Source organism: Vicia villosa, linkage group LG6, assembly GCF_029867415.1.
Source record: "Vicia villosa cultivar HV-30 ecotype Madison, WI linkage group LG6, Vvil1.0, whole genome shotgun sequence".
NCBI classification, from domain to species: Eukaryota; Viridiplantae; Streptophyta; class Magnoliopsida; order Fabales; family Fabaceae; genus Vicia; species Vicia villosa.
Window position 1 is genome coordinate 128163690 of NC_081185.1, and position 23258 is coordinate 128186947.

At 30.3% G+C, this 23258-nt stretch overlaps 2 protein-coding genes across 4 annotated transcripts; one reads left to right on the top strand and one right to left on the bottom strand.

Annotated features, from left to right (window-relative positions):
* Positions 1–5399: 5399 nt before the first annotated feature.
* On the top strand, positions 5400–7804 carry LOC131612340 (cyclic dof factor 3-like). 3 transcript variants are annotated; one of them, XM_058884133.1, is made up of 3 exons: positions 5400–5534; positions 5688–5850; positions 6330–7804. In XM_058884133.1, exons 2-3 carry the CDS (start codon positions 5743–5745, stop codon positions 7482–7484), a joined length of 1263 nt encoding a protein of 420 aa, XP_058740116.1. In that variant the 5' UTR covers positions 5400–5534; positions 5688–5742; the 3' UTR covers positions 7485–7804. The 3 variants fall into 3 exon arrangements, with proteins under 3 accessions (XP_058740116.1, XP_058740118.1, XP_058740117.1); XM_058884135.1 differs by having other exon boundaries at positions 5411–5502; XM_058884134.1 differs by lacking the exon at positions 5400–5534 and having other exon boundaries at positions 5571–5850.
* A 3642-nt stretch (positions 7805–11446) lies between these two features.
* On the bottom strand, positions 11447–12847 carry LOC131612342 (peroxidase 44-like). Its single transcript, XM_058884136.1, has 2 exons — positions 12631–12847; positions 11447–12312 (listed from the first exon to the last, which is right to left on the bottom strand). The coding sequence occupies exons 1-2, from the start codon at positions 12823–12825 to the stop codon at positions 11563–11565; spliced, it is 945 nt and encodes a 314-aa protein (XP_058740119.1). The 5' UTR covers positions 12826–12847; the 3' UTR covers positions 11447–11562.
* Positions 12848–23258: the final 10411 nt, after the last annotated feature.

Sequence of the window (23258 nt, forward strand, 5' to 3'; positions counted from 1 at the left end):
GTGTATCCACCTGACCCACATGCTATCTTTCTTCTTGCATAAGTTCTTTAGGAGTCTCACCATACAGGCTTTATTTCAAGAGTAAAAATATCAAATTCATGAGTAAATCATATTCCTAGAAATAAAAGATACCCATGTATAATTTGAGAAAACTAGAAACAAACCTTGAAATATGATTTCCAACCTCACACATTTCTAAAAATAAAATTCAAATCCATGGTATTGCTCATTTTATATTTTAATATAAATTAATTATTTTATTAGTTAACATATACTCAAAAAATGAAAAATACTCAAATAAATAAAAAATAAAAAAAGATAATTCAAATTTAAATTCGGAATTTTACAACAACAAAAAAACAATCATATATTATTTGAAATATGTAGTATACTAGTAAGACTATTTACAATGGTTTTCAAATTCAACACTTTACTTTTTCACTTTTATACTCCACATCATCTTCTCTCTCTTCCACCTAATAATTCAACACACATTCAACTTTTACTCACTACAATAGTTTTGTTTAATAAAATTCAACACCCTACCCCACTACTTTTATTTCATATTCTTATTTTCTTTTATATTTTTGTTTTATGATTATATATTAAAATTAATTATATATTAATATTATTATCAATTGAAATTATGAAAAATGATGAATTTTAATATTATTAATTATATATTAATATTATTATCAATTGAAATTATGAAAAATTATGAAAAAAGTGAAATTTTTTGGTGTGTCCAAATCAAATGAACCAAGTCTCTATTTATAGACAAAAAAAATGATGAACTTTGGTGAAAATAAAAATAAATAAAAAATTTATTTACTATAAAATAAATGACATTAAATAGTTATCATGAAATAAAAATATAAACACTCACAACAACCAATAATAATTTGCCAAAAAAATTATGTGGCCCCCACTAATTTCTCATTCAACATGTTAAATGTTTTCAACACTAAATAATCCACATCACTTTTAACATATGATTCAACACACCATTGTACCAATTCAACTATTGAAAAAAATATTCAACATCTCCATTGTAAATAGTCTAATACTATTGGAATATAGTATATTATAGGAGCAGGTGGCAAAAAAGTGGAAAGCGGCATAAAAAGCGAAGCTCTTCCTTAGCCTTGGGTTGCATTGCATGGAAATATGGGCCAAGTCTATTGAAGTCGGCAATTCAATTGCAAACGCAAACGCAAAAGCATCAAGAATCACTTTTTTTTTAAAATTTATTTTCTCTTTCTGATGTCATCCACATCTTTACTCAATTTATTTCTTGGCTATCATTTACTTATTTTGCTGACTCATTTGCCACCTGTCTCCACCCCCCAACTTAAGCTCTTTTACTTTTTGCTTTTCCTTCCCTACCACCTCTTTTCACTTTTTCCATTCTATTGCCTATTATAATATCGCTTTCCATTATTCTCTTTTATTTTTCCAACAATTTTGTTTCACCAATACTAGAAATTTCAAGTAACCATACATAAATGATTTTTTTATTATTATTTATATTCGATCTACAACTACTATTTTACATAGTTTATAAATTAATTATTATATTTTAAATTTAAAGAGTTTTGATCTCTGGCATTTTTTAATACAAATTTACAATATTTTAAAAAACAAATAATTTATTAATTTTCAGTAAAAAAAGAAAAAAATTATTTAAATTAAAAAAAGAGTTAATTTCATAAACCCAATAAAATATAAAGAACAAAACTGTAATTAAATATTCTTTTTAAATTTACATTTAATTAAAGTTACCATAGATATTTATAAAAGTATTTTTAAGACTTTATTTGCATGGCAGAGAATGTATGTATAAATTACAATGTCGGTATATAGAAAATATTCTCAAAAAGAATAAAAGAATAAGAACATATTACTTCTTTTTAATAAATTACACTGTTTCTTGATTATCATTTTTCCCGGTAAAGGATATTATTTCTTTCTTTTTGAATAAAGTATACACAAATGGGCTTTCTTTAAATTTATGCAAAAAGTTCTATATTTTGATAAAAAGTATTAATAAAAATAGGATAAGAGTGTAATAATGTTTTATGACTATGAAAGAAAATAGATAGCATTTTTAACTTTAATCTTCTTCTTTTTTTTTGACAGCTAAACTTTTCTTATTCTTTTTTTATCTATAAACTTTCTCTATTCTATGAGAAAAAAAGAAAGCTGTTTGAACAGTTTTTATTATAAAGATAGATAGATATATTTAATTAAATTACATTTGTTTATTTATGATATTTTATTTTTTCTTAACAATTTTATAATTATATTTATTTTAAATATTAAAATTTAAAATATTTAGAATAAACATATAATTAAAGATTATTAAAAATAAAATAAAATGTCCTAAATAAACAACTCTAATTTAATGAAATATATTTATCTATATTTATAATAAAAACTGTTCAAACAGCTTTTTTTTCTTAAAAAAAGAATAAGAAAAGTTTTGCTCTCAAAAGAAAAGAAGTAGATTAGAGTTAAAAATGCTATCTATTTTTTTAGAATATAAAATATGTTCATTCTAAATATCATAAAAAATAGTTAAGTTTAGAATATTTTTACTCCAGTTTTAAATATTAATAAAAGATAAATTAATTTTTTTTAATCATCATCACTTATTAAAAAAATAAATTCCCTCATATCAAATAAGAATAAAATATTTAAATGTTAATTTTAGAAAAGAAAGGAGGTGAGGGCTTTAGAAAATATGAAGGATCGGATAAAAATAATGGAAAGATTTTGAGTAGGAGAATTTTAAAAGATTTGATTTTACTCATAACACCAAAAAACCTATAAAATGGAGAAATAAAAAATTATATTGAAAGAGGATTTTGAAGAATTTTGGAGGGTTTACAAAAAAAATTCAAATATCTTTTAGGCTGTTATAGTATTCAAAAAATAAAAAATATATTAATGATAATGAATATTTTATTATTCTAAACAAAATTATTTTTTCAAAATATATCAAAATTATTATTTTTTTAAATTTCTGTTTTTCAAAATCTTCTCCTCCATTCCCTTCCAAACTCGCAAACAAAACCTTTGGAAAACAAACTTTACATCCACCACAATTATATGTAAAACTACTTTATAATTAGTGATATAGTTTAAATTAATCTGAAACAAAACAATTATTCGATCTAAAAATGAATTCACATTTCTTAAAATTTAAATAATTATTTTAGAAACATTAATATCATCTATTTTTTCAATATATTAATTTATAAATAATAGTAATTTAATATTTTAATATATGAAGAGGGATATTGTTACTCCAAAAACAATATATGAAGAGGGATATTATCTTAACTATTAATTCTTTTCTTAATTTATTGGTTAAAAATATTAAGTAATAATTTTTTCTTAATTTATTGGTTAAAAATATTAAGTAATAATTTTTTCTTAATTTATTGGTTAAAAAGTATTAATGGTGAAGATGTGGAATAAGTTAGTTGAACTTACTCTTATTCTTAGAATAAAAATATATTTTCTCTTAATACATAAATATAAAAATGATATTGCAAACCCTATATCAAAATTACACCCACCTATGATGTGATCTAATTTAATAGCGTTTAAATTTAATATATTTTAAATTATGTAAATTACAATTGTAAAACCTAGATAAAATAATAAATTTAATACAAAATATTCTAATAAATAATAGCCGTAATTGCAACTTTAGTCCCCTTATTTAAAAAAAAAACTTTAGTCCCCTTATTTTATCATTTTTTTGATTTTGATCCCTTTATTTTAAAAACCACTATTTTAGTCTCCTTTTTAAGTTTTCTATGCAATTTTCGTCCTCTTATTTTGCTTTTTTCTGCAAAATTAGTCCCTATTTTTTTCTCTTTTTCAACAGAAATTTCATAAGGGGGACCAAAATCGTGGTTTTAAAAATAGGGGGACCAAAAAAAAAAAAAAAGACAAAATAGAAGGACCAAAGTTACAATTAAGCTTAAATAATATTAAAAATTGAATACATTAAAAAATAAGAAGATTATTAATTATTTATTTATATTTAATTTATTTTAATACTATTTACTACTTTAGTTTATCTATTTACTTTTAATATATCATTTGTATCAAACAAAATTATTTAATTTTATTTTAACAAACACTCTTTTTGGTCCCTTAACTTACTCTTGACATCATATTAGTTCTATAATTTTTTGTGTGAATTTGGTCCCTTAACTTTTATAATGTTTCATTTTAATACTTTTGTCTAACTAACGATGGAAAAATTTTAAAATCGGTCGCTAAATCTGTTTCTAATTAGTCAAAAAAGACTAAAATGAAACGTTTTAGAAGTTAAGGGAGCAACAAAATACAAAAAAAAATTAAAGAACCAATCTGAAGTTAAGAGTATAGTTAAGGGACTAAAATGAGTATTTTGCCTTTTATTTTTAATATACATATTATTTTAAATTTAAGTTTTTAATTTTTTTTATAATATTAATATTAATAATGTTTAATTTATAATTGAAAAATTTATCTAAATTAAACCGTATAAAATTGAATCAGATAAAATATTTTAACTAATCATTTAAAAACAAACCAAATTGCAAATAATTTTATTTTTATGCAAACATTCTAAATAAAAAAATGATGAGTTATAATTGAATGATAATGTAAAATTATTTTATAATGTTGATATTAGAGATGATCATGATATAGTTTTAATTAGTTAAATGTAAAAAATTATCAAATTTAAAAATAAATTTACATTTTGTTTAAATTTGAATAAACATTTTAAAAACATTAATGTGATCTATTTTAATATAATTGTTAAACTATGATAAAATAATAAATTTAATATAAAATATAGTACATAATATCCTAAAAAAGTATCATATAGAATTAGTAAATTCAAAATGTATACTATATTCGATAATTCAATATATCACACCAATACAAATATAAATTAATAAAAGACGAGTTAAATGTATTTTATATATATATATATATATTATATATATATATATATATATATATATATATATATATATATATATATATATATATATATATATATATATATATATATTGTAAACAAATTTTTGTTACTTATAATTCAATAATTTTTATACAATTTTTAAGTTTTTAAAATTAAAATATTAATTTAACAATTTTAAATATTAATAATGTTAGTCAATATATATTATAGTCCTATTTTAACTATTTTAATAAGAAATCAAGATATGTATGGAAGGCATTTATATCGAATGTGTAGGTCCAAAATGCTTGAGGACAATCAAGAGAAAAGAAAAAACTTTTGAATAAATAAAATAAAAATAAAAAGGTAATCTTTTAAAAAGAAACACTTTATGATTGCAAAAGGAAAGAGAAGAATTAAAGAATACTTTATTTTTATCTACCTAAAAGAAAGTAAATGAAAAAAAATAAAAATTACTAGTGTGTTTGTGTGTGTCTTTGATGCCTCACGTTCTTTATGCTTTTTGCAGGGTACCTTTTTCTTCAGAGGGTTTATAGTGCAAGTTTGAACTCTTTCTTTCTACCCTTTTTAAAGTTGTCTTGTTTTCTAACAAATTTTAGATACACAAAAAAAACATTTTTTTTCTTTTTTTTTTACACACGTATGAGTTTGATTTTTCCTCTGTTTATGTTCTGTTTTTTTATGTTTGTTTAAGGTTCTTAGCTTAGCTTGAAAGTGTGTGTAACTGCAACGACAACATCAAAATTCACATGAACATGTCTGAGACTGAGACAGAGAAGAATCATCCTGGTATTAAGCTGTTTGGATGGAAGATTCCGTTGCCGGAATGTCGAATTCCGGTTAACTCTCCACCAATGGTACTTATATAAATAATATAATCTTTCAGCTTTTTTATTTTCTTCATCAATTATGGTTTTTTATTTGTAAATTTTGGATTTTTGTTTATGGGGTTGTTGAGATTTTTGGGTATGTTTTAGGTGAAGCTAGTTAGTTATATTATACTCATGATTGATGAAATATAATTTTGAATTCATTTATGTTCTTAATTGTGATGAGAGATCAATGTTCTCGAATTTAATTGATTCTGTCTTTCGAATTGATTATATTTTGATTATCCTGCTACAATTGATTTTTTAATCTTTAATTCATTGTTTAATCCACTTTTACATGAATCTATATGAACATTAGATAGATCACTTTAAGTTCAACTTAATTTTAATTATAATCAATTTTCGGAATCAATTTTGCTACTGCAAATTGGATTTTGTTTATTCTTAGATTATGTTTTATATTCTTATTTTACTTAATTTATAACTGATTGTGGTTTAAATTTTAGGATACTTGCAGCACTAAAAAGAAAACATTAGTGGAAATGCTTTCTGCGGAAAAAACTGAGCCACAAGACAATTCTTCTGATTCAATGGATAGTAAACAAGAGTCTCGAAGTGATACGCAGGAAAAAGAGCCGATAGTAAACTCCGAGCAAGCTGAAGATAACGCGGAGTCGGGTGATACTGATCAAGATAAAGTCTTGAAGAAACCGGACAAGATTGTTCAGTGTCCGCGGTGCAAAAGTTGGGATACCAAGTTTTGTTATTTCAACAACTATAATGTGAACCAACCTCGGCATTTCTGTAAGAATTGCCAGAGGTATTGGACTGCTGGCGGAACGATGAGAAATGTTCCCATAGGTGCTGGGAGGCGGAAGAATAAGCATCTTGCCTCTCAGTACCGGCAAGTTATAGTAAACTCGGATGGAATTCCGATCTCCAGGCAAGAAACTACGAGTTTATCTGGTCATCACCGTGTGTTGACGGATAACGAGACTGTGTTGAAATTTGGTCCAGATACTCCTCTTTGCGAATCAATGCATTCGATGCTTAATGTTCGAGACCATAATAGAAGTACTGATGCAAATTCTATTGGTAATGGGCAACATAGAGAGGAACCAACCTTATGTGGATCTTCGGTTACAAACACCGGTACTCAAGGAAACGAGTTATCGAATCACAATGCACCAAATTGGTTGCAGTGCTATCCTGTTCCTCCATGGGTATTACCGATGAATCCAGGTTGGAGTAACGGTTCTTCCATGGCAGCAGTTCATCCGACTTCGGCATCCATGTGCAACCCTTACAGCGCTGCTCCAACTGCAATGCAATGGTGTCCGGCGCCTATGTTTGCCATGCCGGGAATTAGGCCACAAAACATACCTTTGCAACTTGTATCAACCTCACCCTGGAATGGTCCATCACTCTGCCTCTCGCCGCCTTCCTCCACAAGTAACAGCTGCTCGGGTAATGGCTCGCCTACCCTAGGTAAACACGCTAGAGAAACAGTTCTCGCAGATGGAGACAAATCAGACAAGGTTATTCCGGTTAGAAAAACGATTAGAATTGATGTCACAAATGAGGTCCCGAAAAGTCCTCCTCCGGTTAATGGAGAAGGCAAAGACATTGTGTTGGGTGCATCTCAGATTTTGGAAGCCTAATAGAGATGGCAAATACAATTTGTTGGTAGCAACTCAGAACCTACTTCCCCAAACCAGAATGAATTATAAGTAAAAAGTGCTCAAAAAATCAAATATAGTACATTTGATCTTTGAGAAAGCATGGAATAATTATTTTCTAGGTTCAAAATTTTCATTGATATTTTCATCTAAATAAACTAGTACATATTGCTGGTTTCTCTTGCAGATATTTTGCTTTGAAGGTAGCTTTGCTTTGTGGCATCTATTGTAACATTTTATTTTAAATACTTTCATTTACACTGAGCTATGCTCTCTAAAAATAATGATTTTTGGTTTTGACACGATAAATAATAATTCAGAATGTGCTTTTCTCGTGTTCTCAAGTTTGAATCTCTCTATATGTGCTAACAATATTTATGTTAGTCCTATACAGAGTTGAGTTCTGGTTTAAAATTGAACTATGCAAATGAACGGTAAAATTAATCTCTCGAAGTAGTAGATCCTAGGATCGAATACCGACTTTTAAAGAAAACTTAAGAACTTGATATGCATACAAATAAATATGCATAAGTTACTTTTTCACCAAGCACTCAGTCAAACATACTATTATGAGTTGTTGTTTTTTTAATTTATTTGGATTCTCCTTTAATTGGAATTAAAGGAAAGAGCAACAAAAAAAGTGTTGAAAAAACAATACTTTACATTTTTTTTCCAAAAGTGATTTCCCATGAAAGCATTATCATGTACGGGAAAAAAGTGGTGAGATTAGTAACAAGTCTCTTTTAAGCTGGTTAAGTCATTATCCTTTATCTTTAGGGAAAAACATTACCCTACTTACGTTTTCTTTAATTTTCTCTTGTCTAGAGACATGCAAGTCATAATTAGAATTTCTTTTAAGTGCAGTTCTAACAAGGCAAAGACTCATAGTGTCTTTGATTCTAAGTGCTTTTACTTTATCACTTTTTTCTAGCTTTTTTTTTGGGTGCAATTGATCTTGTTTTTCTTAACAAAGTTTCCATGGGGGTTAAAAAGCCTTGTTTTGTGGCTCTACTTTTTATGATTTAAAAGAACCTTTTACTAACAAATTAGGTGTAGCTGCTTCTTTATAGTAACGTAAATAATAACTGGTGGAGTGTCTGCTTTTTTGACTCATGTCAAAAGAATTATGTAAATGGTTCATTTGATAAAAGGGCCCTTTTACTCATTGAATAAAATAATTTCAATTTACATCAATTTTTGTGGGGTTTAAGTGTTAATTAGGTCTTTCCACGAAAATGTTCAAGGGAAATTGACATTTTAGCTTACACAATTTGAAACTCTTACCTCGTCATTATGTAAATTACTATGTAACCGGTCACAATAACAGAATCAACGGTGACAATCTCCAGCCAAGACGTGTCTAACCTCTCAACTGATCAAAGAAAACACATTACAAATAAATTATTTGTAAATACGCTTACTAATAACTCTAATATCAATGTATGTGACATCTCTATTTTACAACTACCACAATCGGTAGTCAAAGGGTACCGTGTGGCAATAACAATCTCTGAAGACGAATATCAAGCATGGATAGATTCCTGCAAGCTTAATCTTCATGGACACATCCTATGATCCAAATGATGTTTTTCCTTTATTTGTAAGTGCCTTACGGGCCAAGCTTTTCATTCTTTGGCAATCCTTAGACAAATGGGGTATTACATCTCTAGGGAAAGACTATTATGAATTTTCATTCTCTACACTTGAAGACTCTTAAAAGTGTATGCCTATTAGCGTTTGGAACATAAATCTTGGACATTTAAAACTTTTTTCTTCATCTAAGGACTTAAACCCCAATGTTCAAATCAATATCCCTGCTCAGATTTGGATTAGAATATATGGACTTAAACCCCAATGTTCAAATCAATATCTCTGCTCAAATCAAATCAATATGCGGCGAAGATATTTCTTATCTTGAGCTTGCATCACTTGCACTGCTCAAATCCCTAAAAGAAAATATTTACAAACTCATGTGTGGCTTCACCAGAATCTGCTTTCGGGAAGTAATCAAGAGTGTTCTGCAGGAACATTTGGCGCCCAACGTGTGGCCTAGGTAAAACTTTCTCAGGCCGCATATTCTTTCACACATTCCCACCGTAAGGAAAATTCTCCGTCTGATATGGCTCAGTTACTAGCCATGGCGGAGGCTTTAAAGCACCAAAACGAAACCCTTCAGGACTTCATCCAATTCCTGCAGGCTCAGCTGCCTAAGGAAGATGGGATTCCGAGGGAGTCACTTTGTCTCCAGCCTTTGTCAGAAGTCGTCTGGGCGGATGAAATTCCAGAAAATTTTAAGCCTCCTCCTTTGCCTACTTTTGACTGTAAAGAGGATTCTGGACAACATATTATGGCATTCGATGATCAGACAGCCATATTTGGAGCTTCGGACGCTCTCAAATGCGTGTTGATGGTAGGGAGTTTCAAGGGCAAAGCACTACGCTGGTACATGAATTTACCCGGAGCATCCGTCTTTCCAACCTGTGTTATATTAAAACTTAAATTTAACGAAATATCTGGCAACAAAAATAATCTTTAATCATCATGTGCAAACATCTATCACACAACTTGCTGGGAGTAACTCAGCTAAGTAACTTCCACAAATGTGGCCAATAAGTGATAGTTATCTTGTCACTTTTCTTTATAAATAAGAGTTTTCACAAAGAACAAATGATCAGATACTTAATTTTTGAAACCTACTCATAACCAAAAGCAAACTCATGATTTTTCAGAACTTTAGCTATATATTCCACCGTTTTTTTAAACTCATTTACATTTATTGTAATTTCAATTCAAAGTGCTTTACATTTTGCAATAAATTTACCTTTCAAAGCATTTTTTTCAATTCCTTTACTTTTTCCGCACTTTACATTTTTAGTATTTACAATTTCATGTCGTTTATATTTAATCTTTTACTTACTTTTTTTTCATACTCTTTTATTTAACTGTCATTTTATTCCAAATTATTTCATTTGTTAGCAAATTAACCTTAAATTTTTTTTAACCAATTTAACCATAAAACTTGGATTCGATTAGAAGATTTTTTAAATCAACTATGTAACTCGTATATGTTTGGATGCAATAAAAAGAACGGAGCGGAACAGGATGAAATAGAGTGGAACGGAGTGAAATGGAATAAATACGTCACTTCATTGTTTGGATACTTCGTGATTGAATAGAGTAATTTTTTCATTCCGCCAAAATCGGACGGTACAAAAACTTATTCCATTCATTTGTTTTTAATCGATCCAAACGATGGAACATAAACTTATTTCATTTCATTCTGCTTCATTCCATCATATTCCATCAATCCAAACATACCTATAAGTTTACCTATTTATTGGTTTGTTGAGACTCTCATATTCACATTAATTAAATATCTATTTGTATTTCAGATTTGATTATCTTTCTTTAAAAAACAATACGTATAATCGTCTCGATAAGGCAATTCAATTTGTAATTATATAACGACATCAAATACAGTAGCGCGTGTTTAAACTTACAACATCCCAACTCCAGCATTCTTAAAAAAATATTTATAATCAACCGTTTAATTAACAAACTAAGAACTTTATACTTTTTAACCAAAGGAAAGAAAAATGTGGTTTTTAATTTTTTAGAGATGAAATCTAAAGAAAATAATCTTTCGAAACCTAGAGAAAAACTCTAATTCTATATGGCCAAAAATATTACTCCACTCTTTATAATTTTTTCGGAAGCAAATCTTGTACAATGGAAGAATAATACAATCATTTCTTCAAAAGATAATACATCTATTCATTCAATCTTACTCTTGTTAATTTATATGCTTGCAAAAGAAGGAACACATGAGCAAATACATTAATTTAATTTTGAAACAAATGAGAGTCCAAACAGAATAAAAAGAGTTAAAATAGAAAATAGAATCTTTCCAAATCTAGAGATGAACAAATATTACTTTCCCCGAATCTTAATAAACATTATCTCCATTTTTTTTATATCACAATGAATTTGACAAAATCAGAATGTTACTCTGATTTTATCAAATTCATCGTAATAAAAAAAACAATATGAACTTCTACAACTAATTACGTTTATTGAAGACCCTACAATTCTGGCGAATTTCGCCTTGATTTCCAACCAAAACCCCAACTTTTCCCATCTTTATCATAGCACTTGCAAAACTCTTACCAAACTTATCACCATTTGAAGCAAAATTAGACACAAAAGTACTTGTAGATTTATCCAAAGCAAGTTGCTGATCAATCTGCATTACACCTCTCTTAACAAGAATCTGCTTGTAAAATTCATTATCAACAACAAAAGAAGTATTCTGATCCAAAAATGCAGCACCATTACTTGACTTGCACAGCTTCACAAGCTTAGCATCCAATGCAGGATCCATTGTAGGATCAGGTTGCTCTCTATTACTAGATAACCTACTAGAGAAAAAATTGCAGTGAGCTACACCGACGGTATGTGCTCCCAAAAGCGTCACCATTTCTTCGACCGTGATTCCTTTTGCAGCAAAAAATTGTGTTAGTGCTGGTATAGGAATGCCTGGTCCTGGTAAATTAACATCGTTGCCGTTGGAGACTAATCCGTCGCGTCTTCCGGTGGGGACGTTGTATTTCGGTCCTCCTGATAAGGCCACAGTGTCTCTTGTTGCTAGGGCTATGATGTCTGCACATGAAACTGTTGAAGGACATGTAGCTTCGATTGCTTCCTTTACATCGTCGATTAGATCGTAGCCTCTAACGCTTGCGTTTGCGCCGGTGTTTTTCTCTGATGTGGTGTTCTTGGTTGAGTCTATAAGGAGGGATGCATCACAACCCTAAACATGGATTAAAAATGTTTGTTACAAATAGATAAAATTTTCAATAAGTACTAATCAAAATAATTTTACAAAAATCATAAATCAATTTTGTCTATACATACAGTCAGAGAGTCAGAGATTGATCGTTTGAATATCCAACTACGAGAAGTGACCTCCCTGATGTTGGATAACAACGACCAATCTCTGATTACAAATGAAATAGAATATTGAAATAGATAACTTGTTATGCAAGTTATATTATCACATACATAGATGAAACTAATTACACAAATTTTCAACTAACACTTGGGATCTATTTAACTAGTTAGTTCTTACTCTGACAAAACAATCATGAAAATGCAAGCGAAGCAAGGCGGCGGTTATCGTTTTGTCACGACTAAATCGCTTTTGCACAACTTGTTGCACAATCGACTCGGCTTTTCGGCAAGAAGAGGCATAGAATCCTAATTGCAGATCAGCAAATGCCAAGGGAAGTACAAAGAAAAAGAGGATGATTGATATGAGCTTCATTTTGAGACTTTTGACTTTCTTAATTAATATACTCTTTGATCTAATGTTTCTTAATATTCCCTATCTTATAAAGAAAATTGGATTTCTATATATAGGTAGAAAATCAAAGAGGATTCTCACATTAGTTGAAAATGTCGCCTATCATAATGAATTGCTACTTGCTAGCTAATATGCTACAAAGTATGCAGCTAATAGAGCCAAACTAAACTATGGATTGATAAGACTTTCAAGAAATGTTAAATTAAATTTAGTAATACAGAAATTTGGATTCATTATTCTTTTTCTTGAATGCAGAATGGTAGCCTACGTAAATGTTCACCATAAAATTACAAAAAAAAATTGTCTGTATTTTTCAAATTTAATCTCTATTTAAAAAAAAAATAGGTATTTTACTTTTTTATGAATCTACTTTTGTTACAATATTAGTCACTGTTTAAAAGACTAAAATGCATAAAAAATAAATATTTGAGGATTAAAATATTTATTTCTTTTAAAATTAAAATTTAATTAATTCGATAAAAAATAATTGAAAAAAATAGAAGTGTTTAGTTCAAGAGTAAAATTACAAGAAAAAAGATTGCCAAGAAACAATATTTCTTTGTCATGTTTTAAGATCATTTACACATACAACTAAAATTAATAAATTGTGTTAATTTAGATTAAAAAAATATTCCATAACAATGTTAACTCATTATTTTATTTTACAGTTACATAACATTGGAGAAACAACTATTAATATTAAATTCAACTTTAAAAATAATAAAAAATAAAAGAAAAAAAGGAGCTGAGTAAATTTGACATTAGATGCAACTATATTGAAGATGAATACCAAATGGCATTGTAGAATCCGCTGGAGTCAAAGCCTGCAACAAATTGTTTGTGTTTTTACCTTTTCCTTTATGTTTCTGTCTTAATTTCAACTTCACTTCAAAATGAATATTGCAATTGGATTATTTTCGTGTCCTCAATTTTTAATTGTATAAATTTAGTTTACTTACAAATCAGATTAAACTTTCTTTATTTATAGGTCGGCAGATTGGAGAACGTTTAGCCTTGTTTTGTGTGTTCTGCATATGAGAGGGGATATTACTAGAAGGCATCTTTTTATAATTTACTAAAAGGATATACTATTATTATTCAATATTTCGAGTCAATATTTTTTTAATGACTTAAATTTCGCTCTTTAAAAATTAATTTAAATTTGTGTCTATATAATTTGATGTAGTGTTTTAAAAACTGGATTGAAAGATTGAATTAAGAATTGGAGGGATCTATGTATGATTAAGGTTTAGTTTGATAAAATTACCGATTGGGTGATAAGTTAGTTTATACTCCCTCCGTTCCTTTATAATTGTCACTTTTGTGAAAAAAATTTGTTTCTTTTTAAGTGTCACATTTCAAAGTTCAAGAAAGTATTTTTGTTGTTTTGTCAAAATTACCCCTAATCATTATGATAGAGAGAGAAAAAGTTAAATAAAGTATTAAAAAGTTTAGGGTATTATTGGAAAAAGAATAATCATTACTTAAAAAGTAACAATAATCATTGGTTGTCTTGGTATGTGAAAAAACTTAAAAAGTGACAATTATAAAGGAACGGAGGGAGTAGCTTATAGCTTATGATTGATGGTTGATAACTTATAGTTTATAAGTTATGGCTGATGACTGATACTTGATAAGCTAATTAAAGTGTTTGATAAAATTGGCGGTTTAACTAGCTGAAAAATATATATGACATAAAAAGACATTTCTTAATTAATAGTTAAATGCACATTTAAAATAATTAAAATTTATAAGAGTGTTAATGGAAGAAAAAATGATAAGATATAAATTATAAGCTAAAATGCTATTTAAAGTAGCGTCTAAAAAATAAATTACAAACTAGTAAAATAAGTTATAAGCTCGTAATAAAAAGACGGTTACCAAACAGGTCTTTTATTATCATATACGAGCTTATAAACTATAAGCTATAAACTATAAGTTCGAAATATGACTTGTCAAACAAAGCCTAAATATTTATTTTTTTCTCATGATAAATTACGTTGTTTTGATAATTTTAAAAAATATATAAAATTAAAATATAAGTAGACTTTGTTTAAAAATTAGTTGGAATAATTTTTTTTCTTTGGAATTAAATTTATTAAACATTTTAATTATTTTATTATGTTGCAATTAGACTTTATTTAAAATTTATTTGAATTTGTACTATGTATTTTTTTTTTGTGTTTTATGACTATGATTAGAATTTGAATATAAAAAAATGAATTTGTAAAATTATGATATTTTAAATTTTTGTAAGTATCGTGATTTTTTTTACAGGCCAAATTATCTGATTTGATCAGTTTAATAATTATATAGTTTTGTTATAGAGATTAGTTTGTTCAACCGAGTTACCCGAATTAGCCATGCAATTTAATCAATTATTCAATAGTTCGACCAATGAATCAGGGATGGAGTTCTCTCACCAATTTGACGACCGGTCTAATTTTTAAAATATTAATTTACTAAGCAATTAATAATTGAGCTGGTTTAACATGTTTGATGATTGATCTAATTTTTAAAACATTAATTTGCTACACAATAAATAATTAGGTATTTTGAACGAATTTTACTTATAACTAAATAAATTTTAAAATATTTAAATAATTTTTTCGTAAAAATTGTACTTCCATTAATTTTATTTATAAGAGAGAATTTATTTTTTAAATTAATTAAATAATTAATGTATGTAATATAATATTAGAGCAGAGACTTTGATTTTTGGTTGATAATAGATCAGGTGGGTAAATGTTTCATTTGTCTATTTTTTTTAATTTTAAACTAATTTTCACTTACTTAAATATTTCTTTCATCTAGTATATTTTTCCATTTCATACAATTTAACAAAAAACCATAATTATATTTCTATGAGAATAAATATTATGTATGATTTTGCTCTGGTCGAGCCAATAGCCCAATACCAATAGGATGCAAGCGATAAACTCAATAAGGTCAAATCTATTAAAATTGTCCATCATATATATATAACGGACACATGTAAAACACAAGGTACACAATCTTTTTTCTTAGACTTTACACTTTTATTATTTTTATACTTCGTAATTGACTTGGGTGTTGGAGTGCTAACATTACAGGTCCACCTCCGAGATCTTGTGTCGGAGATTAGCACCACCATGTTAGGAGTCCATCACTATGAATCAATCACAATTTTGGGTCCACGATCAAATCCCCCCGATCCAAAGCAAAGTCGCTACAAGGTCGCATCGAGATGGAAAAATTAGCATTTGACATCACACTAAAGAACTTTGTGGAATCTTCGTTTCACACGATACTTCGAATAGTCGTCATCGATAAGATCGATGGGAAAGTGTTGTGTGACGAAGATCCTCTATTCTGAGACCTTTTCCGAGTGATGGTTGATACCAAATTACGAAGGAATAATAAACTAATATTAGGATTTCAAGATCACGAAAAGGTAGAAGTAATTCCTAATGTTGCGCTATCGTTGATCATAACAGCAGCATAGGAAATCATACCATATATGAAACTCTTATAAATGATGAAAGTTTGTGCAACGTCATGTACGTTGAAACGCTCATGAAACTAGGGTTGCATCAGCAAGATATGGATCTGTGGACAACATAAGACTCCTCGCATTCAACAGATCCATAACTCACCCCTGCAGAGCACCAAATATGTTGTTATCGCTTGGGGAAGAAAAATATGAAAGGAAGGTAATTCTTTATTTCCTGATAGTTATGTGTAAAAGTGCTTTCAACGACACCCTCGGGAAATATTTCCTAGTGACATTTGACGCAACAACTTCCTCATCCATCTCAAACCCAACTACTCTATTTCCTAATAGGTAACGCTTCACTGATTCCCACCTGGAACCAGCTACTCGAACCCAATCCCCACCATAGGGTTGAGGCTCACCAAAATGGACCATCGTCCAAACACCAATGATGCATGATACATAATAGACATACAACAACAACAACAATAATGTACAATGATCTTTACCTTAGTCAATGCATCACACCAATGCTAGCCACCATACACCAAACACATTCTATAAACATCCTGCAGCAGCATTATAATAATGTAGCAAAGCAACAACAACGCATTCACGCATATTCCACACTACAACATACAACAGTATCACACGTCATTTAAATCATTTCCAAAAAGTGAAGCTATTTTTAAATGAAAGTACATTGCACCATCTTTCTAACGCTTTGAACGGGACCTCAATCGGACACCCGAAGCTCAAGTTTTGAATTTTTGAAGTTTTACAAAATTCTGTAAAAACAACGGTAACCGGTTATGTCAAAACACGTGACCGGTCAGGGGCTCAAAATCAGTTCAGAAACCCATATTTTCATGTGGTAACCGGTTACACCAAACCCTGTAACCGATTACGGACTCAAAAACAATCCAGAAACTCATTTTTCAACACTGTAAACAATTATCCAAATCTTGGAAATCGATTACACATGTAGCATAAGCACTTTTCTGCTGCTTATCGGTACGAAATTCAATTTCATGCCATCCCAAAACCCCATTTTTTTTACGAATCATTTAGCTTATGTTTTAACATGAAAAATCATTTTTTTTAAAGTTTCCAACCCCAAATACTTTTCATCGAAAAACACCTATAACTTAGTTCCGACTCTGACGCACAACCATACACAATAACACAACATCCACCATCCACAATTCCATCAAATGCATAATTTTAACAACAACATTACGCAATTCACCATTCAATCATCAACCATAACATTCTAATTCATCAACAACATACAATTGCATTATCCACATAATTAATCCAATAATTACAAAATTGCAACCATGATCATGATATTGAGAGAAGAAAAATACAAACCAAGCATACACATAATCTACCCACCCTCATCATGCAAACCCTTAGATAATTAGAACATCACCCTTACCTTAGAGTTCTTGCAAAAATTTCTCAACAATGGTGATCTTCTCTTCCCCTTTGCCCTAGCTCTCATTTCTCTTGTCCAAACTTTCACGATCTGTGAGTTTCTATCCTCAAACTTCTCTTATCTATTATTTTATATTATTATTATTATTACTAATCCTAACTAATTAAAATAACAATTATTATTATTATTATTATAATAATTTTATCAATTATTTAATTAAATTAATATCCTCCTAATATTAAATAATTAAATAATTATTAACTAATATTATTCAATTAGTCTTACTCACCACCATCAAAGTTTACACTTTTGCTCACACACCCCAAACACCTTAATTCTACTCTTAATGCCACTACCCCACACCAAAGGTACTCCAAATACACCAAAACACCAAAAAATACCACACAATCACCAAATACCACATAGTTAAATTACGGAAAATAAATAAAATAAGTAGGGGCGTTACAATGATAATCCTTCCCGGTCAATAAAGATAATGTTGGACTCTCATCCGGGGTGAAGAACACACTAGGCGAATGTTTTAGGGCTAACGTGGATCTCTTTGCCAACTCCCTTCATGAGATACCTGATACCGACCCAATTGTGGCATGTCATCAATTGAACGTTGATCCTAAGGCCTGATATGTATCTTAGCAGAGAAAGCCGAAGCTACAGCCAACACGGTTCAAGTTTTGTTAGAAGCTAATTTTATTTCTGAAATAAAATATACTAAATGGCTTTCCAACATTGGTTTAGTTAAAAAGGCCTCACGAAAGTGAAGAATCTATGTCGATTATACCGATCGCTACCTTTCATGCCCAAAGGATTCGCATTCGCTTCCAAACATACACAAAATGGTAAACAGGTCAGTCGAATAAAAATTGTAGTCCCTCATGGATGCTTATTATGTCTACAATCAAATGCCCATGTTTGGACCCGATAGAGGAAAGATAGCATTCATGACAAAGCAAGCCAATTTCCAATACAACATGATGCTCCTTGGATTGAAGAATGCAGACACGACCTATGAAAGAATGATGAACTAGGTCTTTTAAGAGGAGATAGGAGAGACATTAGAGGTATATATGTATGACATGATTGTGAAATTCATCCAAAAAGAGTCACATGACATGCACCTCAGTCATGTATTCAAGAGGTTCGACAATACAACATGAGGATCAATCCAGAGAAATATACCTTCGGGATCAGAGCCAGTAAATTTATGAGGTGTTATCTTATATAAAAAGGGATAGAGGCTAACCCTGACAAATTTGAAGCATTCATCTAAATTAATGCACCAACCTCAAAGAAGGAGGTTATGTAGTTGAATGGTATCCTTATAGTTTTGATAAAGGGGCCTGATTCCAACTAGAATCCGGTGTATTTTATTTCTAAGGTTATCTCTGGACCAAAAACACATTATTAGAAGATAGAAAAGGCAGCCCTAGCATTGGAGACTGCGTCAAGGAAGCTTCATTCTCTTAGCAACTTGCCACTCGTATAGATGACACACACCCTCTTAGAAGCTAGAAACTCCTAGAGCTGACACACCCTCTCTTAGAAGCTAGCCACTCCAAGAGCATATGCGATGGAGCTCAAAATAACTCCACCTCGGACCAAGCTTAAACCAGGGGCAGGGACGTGGACCCAAGCCTTGGATGGGAAGAGTCTTTTGTGATTCTGAAGAATTATGCTTACCCCTTGAATGAGAGGGTTAATCCTAAGGGCAAATTCTACCTCACCAAATTATAACAGTTCCAATCAAAAGGAACTGGTAACTATGAGAATATTAAAGATACATCAAATCCCCATAAGTGGGACAAACTTTAACTAAGCAAACAATAGTCACATTCAAATAAACGAGGAAAGGAACACATTAAAGTATTTTTTTAATTTATAGGGCCAGAGATATCATTAAATTTCAAAAATAAATCCTTTCAAAAGATAAGATCATTGTCGCTTGACATGCATTCTCTTGATTATCTCCTTTCATAAACTCATTTTTGTCGCGGGGAATCTGAATATCCATACAAAGTAGCTCCAAATGGTCCACGATGTTCTCAAAAGCGGTAAGCTCTATGGTGAAGAAGCTAAACAATTTTTCTCTACTTGATCCAACTCTTTCAGAAAGGCTTTCACTTCACATGAGTATGCTTATTTTAGCTCATTTTCAGAGGCCACAATGCCATATGACAAAATTTCCAAAGAAGACTTCCCTTTACAATAAGCTTTCTTTCCTTCTTCAAGGGTGGCCGACAGATCATCTTCCCTACCTTCTAGTCCCACAGGGTTCCGTACTGGTCCACTTCCTCTTTGATGGAAGAAATTTGACCAGACTCTCACTAAAGCTCAGACATCCTTTCTTGAAGTTGAAGCACCTGTGAGGTGATAAGATTATATCGCTTCTTTAAAGACTTTATTTCCCTAGGAAGGTTACTTGGCACTAAGAGTTCCCCATGACCATCCACGACTAAATTTGCAACGGAGGCTACCAACCATACCTAGAAAGCTGACTCTACAAGTAACACCGACTTGCCCGTATTAGAAAGGTTTCAATTGTAAGCATAATCCTCAATAAATACTCAAGCAAATATTTCTAGAACAATGTGAGACATTTGACATCCAAAGATAATGAGGAGTTTAGTAGGAGGGGAACCATCACGGTATTCTAGAGAAATAGTGGCGGGAAATTGCCCAAACGGTTTCAGTCTCTTCAACCGAATTTCTTCTTAAAATGGTTCTTTACTACGAATGTTATTGGTCCTAGCTAAAGCGGTGATCTAGTCATTGCTATATTTGCTTCGCCTCTCAAAAGACAGTTGAGTTGGTCCCGGTTGCGCCCCTCCCATGTTAGCTGGCGAGGTTGCCTCCTTTGTGCGGAGATTGGGCATTACAACCACTAGAGTAATTAAGGAAGATAAAGGCTCTTCAACTCCTTTGCCTTTCATACCATCTAAAAAATCATCACAAAGTGACTAACGATAAGATAAGGATAACAAGAATCAACACTAGTCAGACACGCTAGAATCAATTACAATACCAAAAACTTTTTTCTTGTCATCACCATAGGTCACGCTCATGATATCGCGAGTACTGATTAGCAGTTAAAAAATTGAAAGAAAAACAGTTGGTATGGCTCTCTCGTTGGCAATAAGGGAGGTATAGGGGACAATGTAGTAACTAGTAGCCTCTTCAAACTACTTATGTGACCAACACCTTCGAACTTTATTTGTGCAAGCGACTAGCCTCGAGGAGGAAAATAGGAGCTGACAGAATTCTAAATGAGTCGTCGAAGAAAGCAAAGTTACCAAGAGATAATTGTTTTTAAATTGCTTCCAGCTCTAAGTATTAACAAGGAAAAATTTATTGTTATTACTCTAACAAAAGGAGACCAACCCCTTGGCCACACCTTTTTTTGTTAGAGTATGGAAAACATAAAAGAGATGAAAGAAAAGGTTTTTCGAGGTGGAACCCCTTTGCCCCTTATACTCATACCAGTGTTGAAATACTTTCACAAAAGCCCAGACCACCAGGTGGAGTTGAAAGGGTGCAATCTGCAGATGATCAAGCACCTCTTTCTATAAAATGGTAACAGATAATCTTATTCCCAGTTTCTGAAAGATGCAGTTGTAAAAGGGGATAGAGCATCCTTCGAACAAGCTGCATATCCTTTTGTTGGAGGGGGTGAGAGAAAGCAGCTAGTTAGAAGATGGCCTACCTCTACGCCAGCATGCTCAATGGAGGTCGTGCTATGATAGATGGAAACCGTTCCCAGAAATTTGAGATATACTCAGAGATCTAATTTCCATTAGTGGGATCCAACAAACTATTAGTTCAGATCATGGTCGTTCCTATGTCATAAAAAAGGTCATTTTGGTCAAGATCAACAGAGAAATTCTAAAATGAAGCATAAACCCTAGTGTGACTACGAGTAAAATAGAGAGAGACTAAATTAATCAACCAGACTCACACTCCATCTCCCTAGATAAGGCAATACCGAAATTAAAATAAGCATGTGCAATAGAGGCGACGCCGACAACGGTTTCCCTCACAACAAGATCTTTGTCATTATTCAAGGAGTCCAAACTCGATCCAGAACTATCATGGGCACATTCTGAGCATGGATAGGTGGATCCACCTCATGGAAAATGTCCATGAGATCTAGAATTTCAACCCTAATGGATGATGAAGATACATCACTATCTGATTCAGGTGTCACATTTACAGGCGCATTTTCTAAGTTTACCATTATATATGTGAAAGGGAGTAGAGAAATACCTTAGGGAAGGCAGGCAAACTCAAGAAAGATAGTAACAAAAGGTAACAGAACCTATCACGAGAGATATATTAAGTAGTTAAGAATCAACGGAGCTGTAAACAAGTTCAAAGGATGTGATGTGTTTAAAATGGCAAACAAAACAAAAAGAACATTTGAAAACCAGTTCGTCCCTTCATAACATAACACATAACAACATACCGTACAAGTGACGACTAAATCATACCTTGGGATAATTAATTATAAAGGAGTTGCACTAGAATTTTAAAGTAACATATAATTTGGAATTAAATAAATTTTGCATAATAATTTACTCCATCGGTAGCAAAAATACTTTTTTTTAAAAAATTATAAGATAAAAATATCAATTTATTTTATTTTAAATATTTCATTCTAAAAATGCAATTTTTCTAAAATAAAATTAAATACAAATTATATTTAATTACTTTATCTCTAAACTTTTTCATAAACAACAATCAATTGAAATTGTTTCAATATCTTTCTATATAACATATTCCAAAAATCAAACACAAAAATATAATTTTTTTTTAATGAGTGAAATATTAACTTTGCTTATAAATCATTACAATTTAAATCCGAAGTAGTATTCCCACTAATTATAATTAATAAGAATATTTTAATAAATAATATTAATTTTATAAATATAAGGACCAAAATTCCAAAAATAAAAAAAGATTAAATTGTGCAGTGATAATAAACCAGAGGGTTAACGCTTCAAAAAATATTAATAAATGGAACAAAATATGTTAAAATCTATGATATTATTACTTAATTATATTGCTCACAGGCATTATAACTAGTCATATTACTGCCTATAATTAACAGATCCAGGCATAGACATATCAACAATCGGCAAAGTGACAGACACTAACTATAGCATTGTTGAAATTTCAACCATAAATAGCCTATCTGATTCTGAACTATAGTTATTCTGTCAATGCTATTCTATGGTTTCATCATTGAAGAAACTAGTGTATAATTTGCATTGTGGTTAACATTTACCAAAATGGGAGAAAAGATAAATATACAAGTCCAAGATTCTCAATCCTTTTCTGTTACAACTACTCAATCCCTAATATTGTACCATTCTAAAATTCTAATCCATAGTTTGGCTGTATTGCACTCTTTGTAACATCCTTGCTCCAAAAACAGAGTCCACTACCAAACTGATAATTAACATATCA